The sequence below is a fragment of the Eulemur rufifrons genome, chromosome 1 (genome assembly GCF_041146395.1).
Source record: "Eulemur rufifrons isolate Redbay chromosome 1, OSU_ERuf_1, whole genome shotgun sequence".
Taxonomy (NCBI): Eukaryota; Metazoa; Chordata; class Mammalia; order Primates; family Lemuridae; genus Eulemur; species Eulemur rufifrons.
Window position 1 is genome coordinate 5,977,132 of NC_090983.1, and position 16,473 is coordinate 5,993,604.

At 40.9% G+C, this 16,473-nt stretch overlaps 1 protein-coding gene across 5 annotated transcripts in view; it reads right to left on the reverse strand.

Moving 5' to 3' along the window:
- LOC138382941 (UDP-glucuronosyltransferase 1A1) overlaps positions 1 to 16,473 on the reverse strand; it is a 77,057-nt gene that overhangs the window by 17,748 nt on the left and 42,836 nt on the right. Inside the window, exon 1 of one of the 5 annotated variants that reach the window (XM_069467829.1) lies at positions 6,776 to 7,656. The exons of 3 other annotated variants lie outside the window; for them this stretch is intronic. In XM_069467829.1, the coding sequence (XP_069323930.1) occupies positions 6,776 to 7,639 (864 nt within the window). In that variant the 5' untranslated portion in view covers positions 7,640 to 7,656. Of the gene's footprint in view, positions 1 to 6,775; positions 7,657 to 16,473 lie in introns of those variants that run through there. One more of the 5 variants, XM_069467924.1, reaches the window with a different exon arrangement.

Genomic DNA, 16,473 nt, shown 5'->3' on the forward strand with positions numbered 1-16,473 from the left:
TTAGTCAATTTTTTCATATATAGCGGTGAAAGATACAAATATATTATTATTACTTATGTTTTAAAATAAAGATGGATTTTAATTGCACATACATGCTGGTGATGCAGGAAGAGTTAAAATACAATGTTAAACCCAGGCTTTTTAAAAGCAGGTAAACCTGGCAAAGTGGCTGTATGAGTTTCCTATGGCTGCTGTAACAAATTGCCACAAACTTGGTGTCTTAAAACATTCTCTTAAGTTTTGGAAGTCAGATGTCTGAAATCCCTTTCACTGAGCTGAAAATCAATGTCAGCAGAAATATGCTCCTTCTGAAGTCTGAGGCAAAATGTTCAAGTAAATGCCTTACGGTTACAGGGTTCGTTAATGGCATGTTAGGACTGTACTCAACTCTTAGGTTCTACAACAATGGTACCTCCTGGAAATGTAAAACAGCATTTCCATAAGGCTAACGAAGGCCATATGTCAAGTTAGATTCACAAAAGCCAGGTTTCACCTGAAATACTGGTTGAATGAGACATCATACACACATTTGAGAAAGTACCATTCTGTTGGCACAGTTTATGCCCCAAATGAAGGTCTTTTGGGCACGTTGCCTTGGGAGAGTCTGTATCACAAAGTGTCCCATTTCCCATGGTCACTTCTGAGGAAAGGTCTGTATAAGGTATGAGACTAAAAGAGCAGCTGAGCCTGACAGGCTAAAAATGCAGCATGCTCTTAATTCTTTGCAGAAAGGTCATGTGGCCTGAACATATCATCAATAAGCTATAACTATGTGAGAATGAGTTTGGATATGCTTTAGTGTCCTCACAGTCCCATCTACATGGAATGAATGCAAACAGTACACAGCGGAGACATGGGAGTCAGCTGGCAGTGTCCCGTGGGCACACAGAGTCTGTCACTGAACTGTCAAATGAAGTCACTGAGATACCTGGGGCATTTGCTTCTTATATCCCAACTGTACAAGAAGTATCAGAATAAAACTGTCAGGGCTTATTAAAAATGAATTCGTTTACTTGCCAGGCAAGGGAACTGATGCCCATGAAGTTCTTCACTGAGTAGTTTGCTGGCGATGGGCTTACTTCTAAAAAAGTCAGGGGACCACAGGAGTTTTGAAGTAATAGGAAGGTACAGTTTCACGGTGCTTAGGTGTGCTGGAAACCACCACTCCAGATAGGGCAGAATAAGTGTGCTTGTATCTGTACCATTGGCTAAAATAAATTCCATTGTTCAGTGGTCAGCAAAGAGTCTGGTGTGACAAGGTCACACAGAGATCGTGAGTCTTTAACAGTTCTAGCTAGTTTTAACAGTTGAAGGCAAACACAACATCCAGTTTTTATATATCCTGGTTTAGTACTGCTATAAATAGAAAATTTCTAGCAGTATAAAGCATTTTATTTAAAGAACTTTCAAAATTGAAAATCCTTTTAAAATGTCTCAGCCCCCAAGAAAACACACCACTATAGGCCTGTATGTGGGCATTCATCTTTTATGGAAGGGTTGAGAAGCTTTTCAGAGTGGTGAAAAAGGACATTTCCTCTGGGGCAAAGATGACTGTCTTGAGTCCCCTGCAGTGCATCCCCTCCATGGAATAACAAGCACCTTCCCACAGAGCCACGAGGCAGAGAGAGGCACATCCTCTGAGCCCCAAGAGACCTAGAGACCCGTGGCCATCTCGGCAACATCCCAAAATCCAAAAAGCCAGACACTTCTGGCTGAAGCTCTACACACAGCTGTTTTTAGTTCAGCTTACCTCATGCAATGGAAAGCCTTTGGAAGAGAGAATACTCCCTTTAAGTATCTATTAAAGCAGAGGTCCCCAACCTATGGTGAGTTGTATAATTGTTTCATTATATATTACAATGTAATAATAGAAATAAAGTGCACAGTAAACGTAATGTGCTTGAATCATCCCAAAACCATCCCCACCCCAGGTCTGTGGAAAAATTGTCTTCCATGAAAACAGTCCCTGGTGCCAAAAAGGTTGGAGACGGCTATATAAAATGATCAATCCATCTTCTTCCCCTCTGATTCCACTCTCCTATCGCCAGATGTCTTCCCCAGCCTGGGAAATCATTCACCTGACTGCTTGCTTTTCTAGGAATTTCTAATTCTCCTTTCTTACCTGACTTTCTCAATTAATGCAGATTCCTTTCATTTCCTCTTCTCCCACCGTCCTTTAAGCCCTGTCAGTATAACTTTAGTCACCACCAACCTACTGTGCCTTCACTCTAGGAGGCCTCATTACTGAATGCAATAGCCTATTCTCTACTTTTAGCTCACTCAAAAATAAGTTTTGTTAAGGTGGTGCTTTCTAACGAGAGCTCCTTATTTTTAACACTTAGGGGTTGAGAATATTTATGTGAAGCCAAGGAGAGTGTTTTGTTTGAGGTATTCAGAGGAATTCTTTACCTTGGGACTTTATGAAAACTTTGTGGAGAATGATTACATTCATATATGGGGGGAGGGGAACAGTAACAAGGGAAGCAAAAAAGATGAATTTTTTAAAACGATTGAAAGCAATAAAGAACAAAATTGATAATGCAGAAAAGAAAATCAACGATGTAAATGTGCTCTTTCAGAGATGCTCTCCCAGGAAGAAATGTAAAAGATAAGAAAGTTGAAGAGTAAGATGACAGCAATGGAGCCAAAAGAATTAAAATCTATGGGTGACGGGAACAAAAATTTCAGTGGCATAATAGGGGAAAACCTTCAAGCTTTGAATATGAGTGGCTTTAGCGTTAGGCTTACTGTCTCTGGTAGGGAGACTAACGGCCCCACAAAAGTGTCGGCATCCTAATCCTCAGAACCTGTGAGCACGTTACATTACATGGCAAGGCAACTTTGCAGACATGAATAAATTAAGGGTTTTGAGAAGGGGGTTATCCTGGATTATCTGGGTGGGCCCAGTGTAACCACAAGGGCTCTTGTAAGTGAAAGAGGGAGGCTAAGAGGCAGAGATCTGAAGACGCTACAGTGCATCTGCATGGAAATTGAAAATGCCAGGGAAGAAGGAAAAAGGAACAATAATCTAAAAAGAATAAATTTACACTAAGTGGATGGAATAAAATCAAACATATACCCTGTGTGGATGGAAAGAATTCTTACATCAAAAGCAACTATCAAATTGGAGTTTTGAAAATGTTTTACAAACTTTTCAAACAAACTTTTCACAAAAATTTAAGTTAAAAGTAAAGAGATGAGGCATCAAAAAATAACATAGGAGTAGCAACATTGATATCAGATACGGTATATTAAAAGGATTATTATTTAATGATAAAAGCAAACTTTATGAAGAAAATACAAGTCTTAAACCTATATACACCAATCTAGCAGCCATATGTATAAAGCAAGAACTACTAAGAAATCCAAATATAACTTGAGCAAAATTTGTTACATAAGGGGATATTTTTAAAACATCTTTTTCAGAATTGGGCAGAATTCAGTACTTTTCTAAAATAGAAAAATTGAAAATATACAATTTTAGGTGTATCTATGGAAGATTTACAATCATTGATCATACAGTAGCCACTAGCTACACATGACAACTGAGCACTTGAAATGAGCCTAGTCCGATGAGATACGCTGTAAGTGTAAAGTATACGTTAGATTTTGAAAACTTAGCATGAAAAAAGAATGTAAAATATCTCATTAATAATTTTATATTGAATACATATTGAAAGGATAATATTTTGGATATATCTGGTTAAATAAAATGTATTATTAAATGTCAAAAAATAAAATATGTAAATAAAAAACTAATTTTAACTGTTTCATTTTGCTCTTTTAAACATGCCCACTAGACAAATTTAAATTACATGTGTAGTTTGCATTATATTTCTATTGGACAAATCTGTACTAGACCACAAAGAAAACCTATTAAGATTTTTTTTGGTGACTTCACAAGAAAAATTCTCTCATTATAATCCAAAATAACTAGAAAAAAATGATGGCTACAAAAAATCTTAACTATGTGGTAATTAAGAACCAGCCTTGTAGATAGCCATCAAATCAAAGAGGAAAGAAAAAAACAAAATTTAAGTGATGAAAAAAAAAAAATTTAACTGACAAAAAAAGCAATTAAAAGAACACTGATTTTTACCAAAACCTAAGAGACATAGAAAAACTTTTATTTATAGCCTTCAAGTCTCATTAAGAAAAATCAAATGTAAAAGAATGAAATACTTAAGGAAATTAGAAAAGCAACTACAAAATAAGCCAAAAGAAAGTGGTATGAGATCATTAATAAAAAATAAGCTGCAATTAATGAAAGAGAAAGCTAACCGTTTAGTAAAAAGAATATGCAAATACAAGTTATTTCTTTGAGAATACCAATAATATAATTCAACCCAATATAAACCTTAAAGAGAAAGAGACGAAGCAAAAATATAAGACTTAAACTTGGGTCTTTTGTATTTGTAGAAAAATTCCATAAATTACCCAAAAAAGCTAAATCCAAGGGTAAACCAAACCAAATGAGTAAGAGTGACAAAAATCTCAAAATAAAAAAATTAATATAAAAATAATAATGGCATGCCTCTCACGTATAATACATGGTAAAGATTTAAGTGTAAATGATCTTTCAGGCTCACGCCTGTAATCCCAGCACTCTGGGAGGCCGAACCCAGAGGATTGCTTGAACTCAGGAGTTTGAGACCAACCTGAGAAAGAGCGAGACCCTGTCTCTACTAAAAAAAAAAAAAAAATAGAAAAATTAGCTGGGCATCATGGCACCTGCTTGTAGCCCCAGCTACTTGGGAGGCTGAGGCAGGAGGATCACTTGAGCCCAAAAGTCTGAAGTTGCAGTGAACTATGATGATGCCACTGCACTCTAGCTGGGGAGACAGAGCAAGACTCTGTCTCAAAAATCAAAAACAAACAAAAAAAAGATCTTTCATGAACCTAATAAATTGCCACAAACATGTTTAAGGTCTCCAGATGATATGCCTTGTCCTGCTGGGCACTTTTTAAGTGCAGTAATAATAATGATAACAGATAATATAATATTTACTGGGTACTCACTATGGCAACATCAAAACCAGAATGGTTTTATCTCCTGCCCAAAGTCATCTAGCTAGAAAAGTGAGAAAGAAGATTGGGGCCAATGCAGTTAACTCTAGATAATATAGTCACATAGAAAAACTAGAAGAAAAGAGTAACAATTACTTTTTTAATGCCTTCCTACTTTCAACAGTTTTACACATCTAATAGTTACACGTATATTTTATAATTGGATAACTTATGCTATGGCATAAGGGGAAAAGAAAACCAAATAGAACAAGTATCTTGTAGTTTGATCAAAAACAAAAATGAAGTTTAGAGTCCTTTGCAGTAATACATACATTAATCAAAAGAAGTACAGAAATAGGAACACAAAAACTATAAAAGCTCTAAGGTCATGGAAATTAATATAAATTAAGTGCCTATGACATAAATGGGCTGAATCCTCTCACAAAAAAGACGGCTCACTCAATGGATTAAGAAAAAAAATCCAGCTCCCAACAGTCCTATTTCAGTTAAACCCAAATATTCAGGGTTGACGTAAGATGCCTCTGAAATCCTTGGTAAAGGAGTAGATCCCACTATGGGAACTTGGGGTGGGATAGGGTAGGTTTGGTGATGTGGTCAGCCCCTCCTAAGAAACCTTGCCCTTTTTAGGCTCATGCCTCTTCGTCACTGCCCCACCTTCACTGGGTTATCTCCTCTCTACCCATTCCACCATCCCTCAATTTCAGTGTCCCCAGTAGAAGACCCATTTGGCAGGCAGTCTTCATGATGCCTTCCCAACTCTGGCATGTCCCCCACATTAGACACCAGCCACCAACTCCTGGTCAGAAAACCTCTTGTCAGTACAGCTCCTTCTCTGAAAAGTTGGACTTGGTAGTTTCTTTCTGTGATCACAGAGACCCCATTTTCATGGCCTCACTTCCACTTAACTTACTGAAACTTCTACTTCCTTTGAGTGCTTAGGTATCCTGTGATCACTTCTCTATCCCTTTCAGGACAGGACCACTAGAAATTATCATGTTGACAGTTGCAATTTGCTGGTTCCTTTATCCTTCTACTAAAAATCTGCAAGCAAAAATCCCCTGATGGAATCATTCGCAACTCAATTTATCTGCTCCTGCACAGCTGAAGGAAATCAAACAACTGTGAAGATAGTGCCTTCATCTTCATGGACAGTCTCAGCTGAGTCACACCATTGTTTATCAGTCCCATTACAGACCCTCACCCCTGCCTCTCCTTCTTCTCAGAGACCACTGCAAACCTTAACTACACTACCACAGACCACTTAACAATTTATCTCACTGAAGACTATTAGGACAAGAAGTAGAAATCTTTGTAAAACGAGCAGCTAAGTAAGCACTTGTAAGTTAAATATATATAATATATGCAGGCTGGGTGTGGTGACTCATGCCTGCAATGCCAGCACTTTGGGAGGCCAAGGCAGGAGGATCACTTCAGGCCAGGAGTTCGAGAACACCCTGGGCAACATAGCAAGACCCCATCTCTACAAAGAAAAATTTTTTTAATTTTCCAGGAGTAGTGGCATGCTTGTAGTCCCAGCTACTCAGGAAGATTAAGCAGAGGATCCCTTGAGCCCAGGAGTTCAAGGTTGCAGTGAGCTATGGTCATGTCACTGCACTCCAGCCTGGGTGACAGAGCAAGATCCTGTCTCTAAAAAAAAAAAAAAAAAAAAAAAGTTTAAATAAATAAATAAATAAATAAAAATGTGCTCTGCCTGGAACACTGGTTGGATAAAGACACCCATACAGACCTGAGATAGTGGCTTCCTGTTAACACAGTTGATGCCCCCAATGAAGACCATGTTGGGCATGATCGGCCTGGGGTAGTCCATCACGAAGTCATTTCTGAACAGCCACACGGATGCATGGCTAAGAATGTCCATCAATGATACCTCTCTCTGAAGAACCTCAGAGGCCAGGCTTGCATAAGGATAAAAAGAAATGTGGCAAATGTATAACACGGGCAGAGGGTAGAGCATGTTCTTGACCCTTTCCAGGAAGGTCATGTGGTCTGAATTCTTTGTTAGTAACCTAGGAATATATGAGGGAGGGTTCGGACACTGTGTGCCCTCCAAGTCTAAGTGACATGGAATGTAACGCAAAAAAAACACAGTAGGAATGGACAGGTACTTAGCCAGCACCGCCCCACAGGGGTAAACGGGGTCTGTTAAAACCACATCAAAGGAACTGGCATTCAGGTGCCCAATCAGGGTCTTGTTATGCATTAGGTCTGAACAACACTTATAAAAAAACGCAGACAAACTTTTAAAAATTGCCATAGTTTTAAAAAATGCCTTCAGAAAATGTTGTGTTTCAAATGTAATTTGAACGTATTCCTTAATGGAGTTCTCAAAATAGTCCTTGTGGTATGGAAGAACATAGGTTTTCAGGGTGAAAAAGTCCTCTTCTTTGATGTGCATATTCACCTCTGGTGTGAGGACCACAGCTTGGTGGCCTCGGGCGTGGAGCTCCCTCACCGCCTCTCGCATGCTGAGCCAGTGGCTGCCATCCACGGGCACCACTAGCACCTTCTCGCCCTCAGCCCAGGGCCCAGCACTCAGGAAGAGCAGCAGCCCCAGGAGCCATATTGGAAGAACCTGGAGTCTGGTGGCCATCTCGGCAGAAGCTAACAGCAACTAACTTTCACCGCAGTCTGTGCCTCTTGTATTCACTTTTTTCACCCTTACCAGTTTATCATTAAGCCACTTAGCAAAATGGCATGTAATTGAAAGTGCCCTCCTTAAGTTAATCATTACAAAATAAATCTATCCCTGTCTGGCCCCGGGGAGAGATCGGATCACTCCTATCTTGGAAAAACTCATCTGACCCTGCCGCTCTCTTTGAGGAACATTTGAGTTCACGCTCATGTTTTTCATCCAATGTCCAAAATATGTGGACACACATTTCATGTCATTGCCTCCTACTTCTCTATTAACCACATTCTACCAGGCTGTCACTATGCTCTGAAGAGTCACCAATGCCCTGGTCCCCAACCATAACCTCTCTGCTAGATGTGATCCTATCTTATAACTCCTTCCTCCCATGCATGAGTAACACAGAGCACACCGAGAAACATATAACTTTGCTAAGCCAGCTTTCTCTAAATGGAAGATGCTGGCTCTCTAGTTTTGTTCATTTTCCATACCAGAATATCTCTTATAATGATCAGGGAGGATTCTATTTGAAGTGGCTCTCAAACAAGGGACTAGCTGGAGAGAGGGACACTGACCTCAAGATGTGATGATGTGATTCTGTTGAAGGGTTTGCTGAGAATTCTACATCTACTCCATGGAATATGAACTGCTGTTATCTAAGGCACACGTGGGCAAGACAACCCTGAGCAATGACACACAGTGAGTCTGGAACATCCTGCTCCCCACCGGCCAAGAGGGAGCTGGGGCCTGGCCCCAGATCTGGCCTTGTCTGAATTTCTCTTCTCCTGAATGCTGAAAGCTCCAGCCTTCTGCTACTCTGTTTAGGGACTTGGGTGCACATTGAAGCTTACATTCAGGCCTTTCTCCAAGGACATTTCCAGGGCCCAGTCCTGATAAGGACAGAGTCCTCCAGGAGGGCTACATAATTTGTGGGGCCCTTTGTTCAAATTTCAAGATGGAGAAAGCAAATGAGAGCCCCTGTGAGGGTGGAAGCCTGTGTGGTCAGAGGGGTGGCATGCCTGTGAGGCTGGCCTGGCTCCAGAAAGTCACTCTCACATGTGCTTGGCAAGATTACTGAGACCTCCTTGTCCTGGTGGCCCCAGGAGGATGCGGGCAGGCTCCCTGTGCTGTCCGGCTTTGTAGCTCACCACATCTATGTCTTCATGGCTGGCCAGGCTGAGGCTTTCCTTTGGGAGGAAGTTACCCCTCTAGAGACCAACACCGAGAACACATGCCACCACTGAGCACATGTGCGCATGCCCAGACGCTCGCTGAGGAACCCCAGCTGCCTCTAGGCAGGGAGCATTTGGGTTTAACCTTTTCTTGCAGGCTGGAAGTCTGGTGTCCTGGTTCTCTTACTTCCTCTCTAACAGCAATTTCTCTGCCCTCTTTTATCTGGTTCCTCTCTCTGTCTCAGCCACATAACTGTATGTCTTTCCCAAGCCTCAGTTTCTATCTTTCTACCCCCAAGTCAAATCCTATCATTCCCATGGCCGCTCACGTCTCCCCAGGGCCACGCAAGAGCACGAGTCCGTGGGGCCTAGGCCGTGCATGTCCTGTACGAAGAGGTAAAAGCATGAGAGAGGAAGGGGTAGGGTGCCTGGGAAGGCAGAGCTCTCAGTTTGTTGTTGCTGCTGCAGCTGCTAAGGTTGCCAGCAAGGGCAGCTAGCGGAAGTTTCCAGAGTGGGGCCGCTGCCGAGAACTCAGTAGCCTCCCGCTTGCCCAGCTGAGGTCGCAGTGGGTGCTCATGGCAGTGGGCCGGGGCAGCGTGCCCAGCTCGCCTCCCTGTGAGCATCTGCCAACCGCACCCGGGCGTCACCTGCCGAGTAAGAAGCCACATGAAACCTGAGGACTCGGCCTGGCCGCAGTGCTCCCTCTGAGCCAATGAGAGACCCGGATCTAGGCTAGAATAGATGAAGAGGCATACAGCAAAGGATTAACATTATGACAGTCTTGATGTCTTGATTTGTCCCATATAAGCTATAGATTTGATGCAAAGCCAAACAAAATCTCACTGGGGTTTTTAACATGACCAAAAAAAATCTTAGAGTTCACCTAGAAGCCTTTCCGGCTCCTGATAATAGAGGTGTCGCTCCTATCAGACCAATGCTCTCACAGATAATGATTATAAACTCTTGCAAAAAAAAATTTTTTTAAAGCCACCTGAAGGCACCGAAGAGTAAGCCGAAACAGGAGGAACTTGAGGGGGTAGAGGGGGCAGCGGCCGGCGAGTTTCCTGTGTTTGTGGCTTTTTGCATGGGAGCGAGGCACAGTTGGTGCCACGCCAAGCCCCTACAACTCTTTCTTTGCTTCGCTGTCCCCACCCACCCCACACGGAGACATGGAAATGGCAGGAAGTGTTTAGAGAATGAAAAAGTGTATGACTCGCGCAATGGTGGGGAGCGTTGCCGAAGCAGGAAGCAGGATGTTTTGAGGTCAGAGGAGCATAGTCGGCCATCGGGATCCGTAGGGGACCGGTTCCAGGACTCCACAATTCAACCTGTAACAAAAAGCCAGGCCGCCCCTGGCCTCGTGCGCAAGCTGGGAGCCTGAGCTGCTTCCTAAAGGCAGGGCCAGTCACTGAAGGAAGTGTGCATGGCCAGGCTGTGTTCCTGAAATATCCCTCTTGCAAAGGAGTAGAGAGTGATCTGGAGGGGTCAGCATGGACCCGTGGAGTCCCATTTGGAGGCTGTTGTTGTGAGAGAAGAGGGCCTCAGTCAAAGCCACCACGGCGTCAGGGGCACAGCCCATGTGAGAGGCAGTGAACGGCGGCGTCCACGAGGGGGCGCCCGCAGCTCGCGGGAAGCACAGACCGGCTGGGCACAGACCAACGCCGCGGGTTTGCAAGGGCATCGGAGCTGTCCAGGGGAGGGCGGTCCCTGGGAGCTTGAGTATATTGACATCTAAATAGAAAGCATCTTTAATGGAGGGCTAATTCCCAGTGTGGACAAGTTATTTCCTATCTCGCCACAGAGACCACCCCTCTCCCTGCCTCTTAAATGCACCTCAGGTGAAGATTCACTCCCTGCTCGGTAGAACGTGTGACCTAGGGCTCAACCAATCAGCATGTCTCATCCCCTTGGCTGCAATGATTGGTTCAGAGATGGGCATGTGACTTAGCCAGAGCCAATGAGGCAGAAGGACTTTTACTAAGCATCCTGGGAAAAGGACTCCGGCTGGAGCCCTAGCTGCTAGATTCTGAGCCTGGGAAGGATGTTGTCGCCAGGGAAGCAGAGACATGAAATGGAGACAAAAAGTGGGCTCTGGTGACGTAGTTTGGCCCTGTAGCAAGCAACACCTAACCTGATATACCCTGAGATTTTTCCAGCATGTGAACCAATAAAATAGCTTGCAACGGAAAGCCTTGCAACAAATTCATTTTGTCAAGATAACAGGGTGAGGTTGCCCAAATTGCTGAGGGGATCATAGGTTGCGTCAGTTCTATTAAATGAAGAAGGTGAAGTCCAGCTCTGCTCTTCACTGGTCAAACAACTTGATAAAGAAAACACACACAAAAGATGTTTAAATGAACAATTAATCAGGGAAATGCAAGTTAAAATAACCTTGAGATATTTCTTCACCTATTAGATTGGCAAAAACCTAAAAAGTTCAAATATAATAAATGTGAGCAAGGATATGAAGTGCCCACTTACACATTGCTGGGGGAAGAATTAGTTGTTAATACTTAATGACGTTTAAAATGTGCCTGACCCAGCAAGTCTATTTCCTGCATCTCCCCCATGGAAACTCCCACATGGAAGCACAGTGAGGCACATATGAAGATGTTCATTGTAATTGATTTGAATACAAGTAAGAAGCAAGACATAGAGAGTGAGAAAATATTTGCAATACCTATAATTGCCAAGGAACTAGTATCCAGAATGCATACAGACAACCCAGTATGAAAGTGGGAAAGAGACTTGAATGGGCAAAAGAGAAAATCCAAATGTATAATCAGTGCGTTAGTAATCAGGAGACTACAAAGTAAAATTATGAGATATCATTACATATTCACCAGATTAGCAAAATTTTAAAATCTGACAATGCTAAGTGAAGGTAAGAATGTGAGGCAATGAGAACTCTCCTACAAGGCTAGTAAGGATTTAAACTGGTACAACCACCTGGAAAATGTTTCTCATTGTCTTATCAAATGAAAGATATGTATACCCTACAGCACAGCAACTCCATTCCTAAGTACATAGGCTCAGAAACCCAAGCACATGTGCTTCAGAATTTAAAATGTTCGTTGTAACATTGTCCACGGTAGTCAAAAGCTGGATACAACCCAATTTTCATCAATAGTAGAACAGATAAATAAAATTGTGTTATAATCACACAACTGAATACTATTCAGTACTGAAAATGCACGAACTACAACTTGCGAGAACACGCAACAACACAAATCTCTCAAACATAGGTTGAACAAAAGAAGCAAGACAAAAATAAATACAGTATGATTCTATTTATATGAAGTACCTAAACAGGTGAAACTCATCTATATTATTTACAGATGCAAATTTAGGTGGCTAAACTGTAAGAAAAAGCAAAGAAATAATCATCACAGAAGTCAGGGCAGGGATGTAAAGTGGGTAGAATGGAGAACAGGAACCCAGGGCACATGTCTGGGAGCTGATAGAATGAAGTGGCCCCTGGGGTATAAAACCCAGAGTTTTTGGGGCCTCTCAGCTGTGGTGCAAAGTGGAGCGTGGAGCCGGGTAGACAAGACTCTATCCACCCCGAGCAGCTTCCTGAGCCATGGGGGACCAGCTTACCATGGATTCTAGGCTTCTGTTGAATTTTGCTGCCTATCTGTGAACAATAAAGTTGATTTGCTGACTTGTATGAGTATTCTGTCTCATTGAACTCATACTCTGGCAGCTAGGTTTGTGCAAAGCCTCCTGCAAAAACCCAGACCTGGGAACTGCCAGATCAAAGAATCTTAGCAGAAATTGGCAAGATATTTAGAGTCCTGCCCTGGGACTGGTAACTGGTGCATGGTGTTCTTCTCCCAGAAACTGATACCAGTATATGGTACTCTGCTTCACTGTCATTACCAGTCTTAAGATTCCAGAATTCTATGACTTGTCAGAAATAAAGAGGTGGGGGTGAGGGTGGACCTAAAGTGATGGGGCAGAGATAGGATAGAAAAACTGATTCCCTAAGTCTTCTTATCTCAACTTAGGTCCACCTCTCATCTCCACTCCTACCCTAAGATTTGAGGAACCCCTAGAAAAAATCTTGCTAAGTCACTGTAAAGCTATCAGTATCATGCCAGTCCAGACACCCTCATGTACCCAGCCCTGGTGGGACTTCAGTGGTCATTTGCTATGACCAAGTCTATTGCAGCTGAAAGACCATTTTTGGAGTTTGAATTATAAATACATTTGGCCATTGCTCTTATGCAATAGTTTAGATTACAAGAATGTTTTTTTCCAGGGTCACCAGCTTGAACAGTTCCGAAGGGCATAGAGCTATCTATCTACATAGCTCTGGGCATTTGGGCACATTGTTGAGGTTATGCAACACAGCAGCCCTGGTTCTCTTGCTTTCTCAACTCCACCTTCCCTTCTGTCGGGGCAAGCTTCCTGGATGTGCACCTATGCAGTCACACTACACCCCACATTTAGAAGGGCCTAATTGCTTTCCTCCTAAGATCAGGAACAAGAAAAGGATGTCCTCTCTTTCCACTTCTGGTCCACATTGTACTAGAGGTTCTAGCCAAGGAAATTGGCAAGAAAATAAAATAAAAGTCATCCAGATTGAAAAGGAAGAAGTAAAGCTACCTCTATTTCTAGATGACATGATTTTTTTAGGTAAAAAATTCTAAGAAATCACTTTTAAAAAACTCCTTAGGTCAAATAAAATAGTTCATCAAGGTTGCAGGGTATAAGATCAATATACAAACGTTGCTTTCATTTCTACACACTAGCAATGAACAATATAAAATTGAAATTAAGAAAGCAATTCCATTTAAAATAGCATCAAAAAAGAATAAAATATTTAAGAATAGATTTAATTTTTTTAAGCGTGAGACTTGACACTGAAAAGTAAAAAAAAAAGTATTGAAAGATATTAAAGGAGACCTAAATAAACAGAAAGATTTCCCATATTCACGAACCAGAAGGTTTAATGTTATTAAGATGGCAATATTTCTCAAACTGATCTACATATTCAACACAATCTCTATCAAAATTCCAATTGGTGATTTTTGCAGAAATTTTCACAGAAAGAAAATGATCCTAAAGTTCATATGGAAATTCAACGTAGCCAAAACAATTTTGAGAACGAATAACAAGTTTGGAGGATTCACGCTTCCCAATTTCAAACTTACTGTAATATAAAGCTACAGTAATCGAGACAGTGTGGTCCTAGCATAAAGATAGACATATAGATCAATGGAATAGAATTAGGAGTCCAGAAATAAGCCCTCACATTTACAGTCAAATGCTTTTCCACAAGGGTCACAAGACATTCAAAGGGGAAAGAATAGTCTTTTTAACACGTACCAATACAGCTAGATATCCATATGTTAAAAAAAAATGAAGTTAGACCCTTACCTCACACTATACACAGAAGTTAACTCAAAGTGGATCATAGACCTAAAGGTAAGAGTCAAAACTGTAAAACTCTTAGAAGAAAACATAGGAGTAAATATTCTTGGCCCTGGATTTGGCAATGTTTTTGTTAAACATGACACCAGGAATACAAGCAACAAAAGAAAAAAAATAGATTAGTTGTACTTGATCAAAATTTAAAAACTTTTGTGCTTCAAAGACACCATCAAGAAAGTGAAAAACAAAAACCCACAAAATAGTAGAAAAATATATATCATATATCTGATAAGGGACTTATGTCTAGAATCTATATAGAACTCTTAAAATTCAACAACAAAAAACCCAATTTAAAAATGTACAATGGTCTTGAATAGACATTTCACCAAAGAAGATATAGAAATGGCCAATAAGAACATGGAAAGATGTAAAACATCAATTGTCATTAGGGAAATAGGAATAAAAATAATGAGATGGCACTTCATACCCACTAGGATGGCTATAATTTTTTAAATAAAAAATAAAAATTGTTGGCTAAAATGTGGGGAAATTGGAACCCTCGTACATTGCTAGTGATAATGTAAAATGGTACAGCCACTGTAAAAAGAAGTTTGTTGGTTCCTCTATAATTTAAACATAGATTACCCTGTAACCCCCCAAATTCCACTCCTGGGCATATACTCAAAAGAATTGAAAACATGTGTTCAAACAAAAACTTTTATACAAATAGCAGCACTATTCACAATAGCCCAAAAGTGGAAACCCAAATGTCCATGGGCTGATGAAGTGATAAACAAAATGTGTATCCATACAATGGAATATTGGTATTATTCAGCTATAGCAATGAATGAGGTACTGATACATGCTACAACACAGATGAACCTTGAAAACACCCTAAGTAAAGAAGGCAGATGCAAAAAAACACATATTGTGTAATTCCATTTATATGAAATATCCAGAATAGGCAAATCCACACAGACAGAAAGCAGATTGGTGGTTGCCCGGGGAGGGGGGAGGAGAGAATGAGGAGGGACTGCTCTCTGTACCTGGGCTGCTTTTGTGAGTGATGAAATGTTCTGGAACAAGACGATTGTAATAGTACACAAAGTGAGTAGCACACTTTAAAATGGTAAAGTTTTCTTATATATATTTTATCACAGTAAAAGAAAATGGTGCAACCACTTTGAAAAATAACCTAGCAGTTCCTCAAAGGATTAAACATACAGTTACCATACAACCCAGCAATGCCACCACTAGGTAGATACCCATGAAAATTGAGAACGTATGTCCACACAAAACTTATGCACGAATGTTCACACAGCTTTATTCACAACAGCCAAAACGACCCAAATGTCCATCAACTCATGAGTAGATATACAAAGTGTGATACAAGCCTACAACGGAATACTATTTGGCAATAAAAAGTTATGCTACAATATGGATGAACCTTGAAAACCCTAGGCTCAGGGAATAAAAACTAGGCACATATTGCATGATTCCATTTCAGTGGAATGGAATCCATAGGATAGGCAAATCCACAGAGACAGAAAGGAGATTAGTGGGGGCCAGGGGCTGGAGGAAGGAGGGGTAATAGTTATGGGGCATTTTTTTTTAACCCACTGAATCTCATTCTCTTAGAGTTATCTAAATTATGAATCAGCCATGTTTCTAGTCTTTTTGATACTCATGTTGAATACTTTTTCTTTAACCTTGATTCACTCTAGCATTTAGCCACTCTTTAGACAATTACTTATTAACAGAAACACTGCTGCCAAATGTTCTATGTGTTTGGTAATCTCCAAGATAACCAGTCATAAAAATAAACACATGATTTTGAAAGAGAGGCAGAACATTAAAGGCATTGTAGACATTAGCAGTCAGGCCTTTTTTTTTTTTTTTTTTTTTTTTTTTTTTGTAAGAATGATTTGGCATTTTGGAGTTTTGTCTCCCTGACTTTCCTACAATCAAACTTCAGCTCAACCAAGAAATGTTGAGGTTTCAGCCTGAATGGGCATTACATGTAAAGACCCCTGCAGGGAGACAAAGGTGAGCTCAGAGGGTGGGCAAAGCATCCTGCTGGGGGCCTTTCTGGGTAGAAGTCACTGATGCTCACTTGGAATTTATTTAATCAGAATTTCTAAACTTCAGCACTATTGACATTTTGAGCCAGATTAATTCTTTGTTGGGAGTGGATGGGTTGGATATTTCTTATGCACTGAACAACCTCATACAGCATCCCTGGCC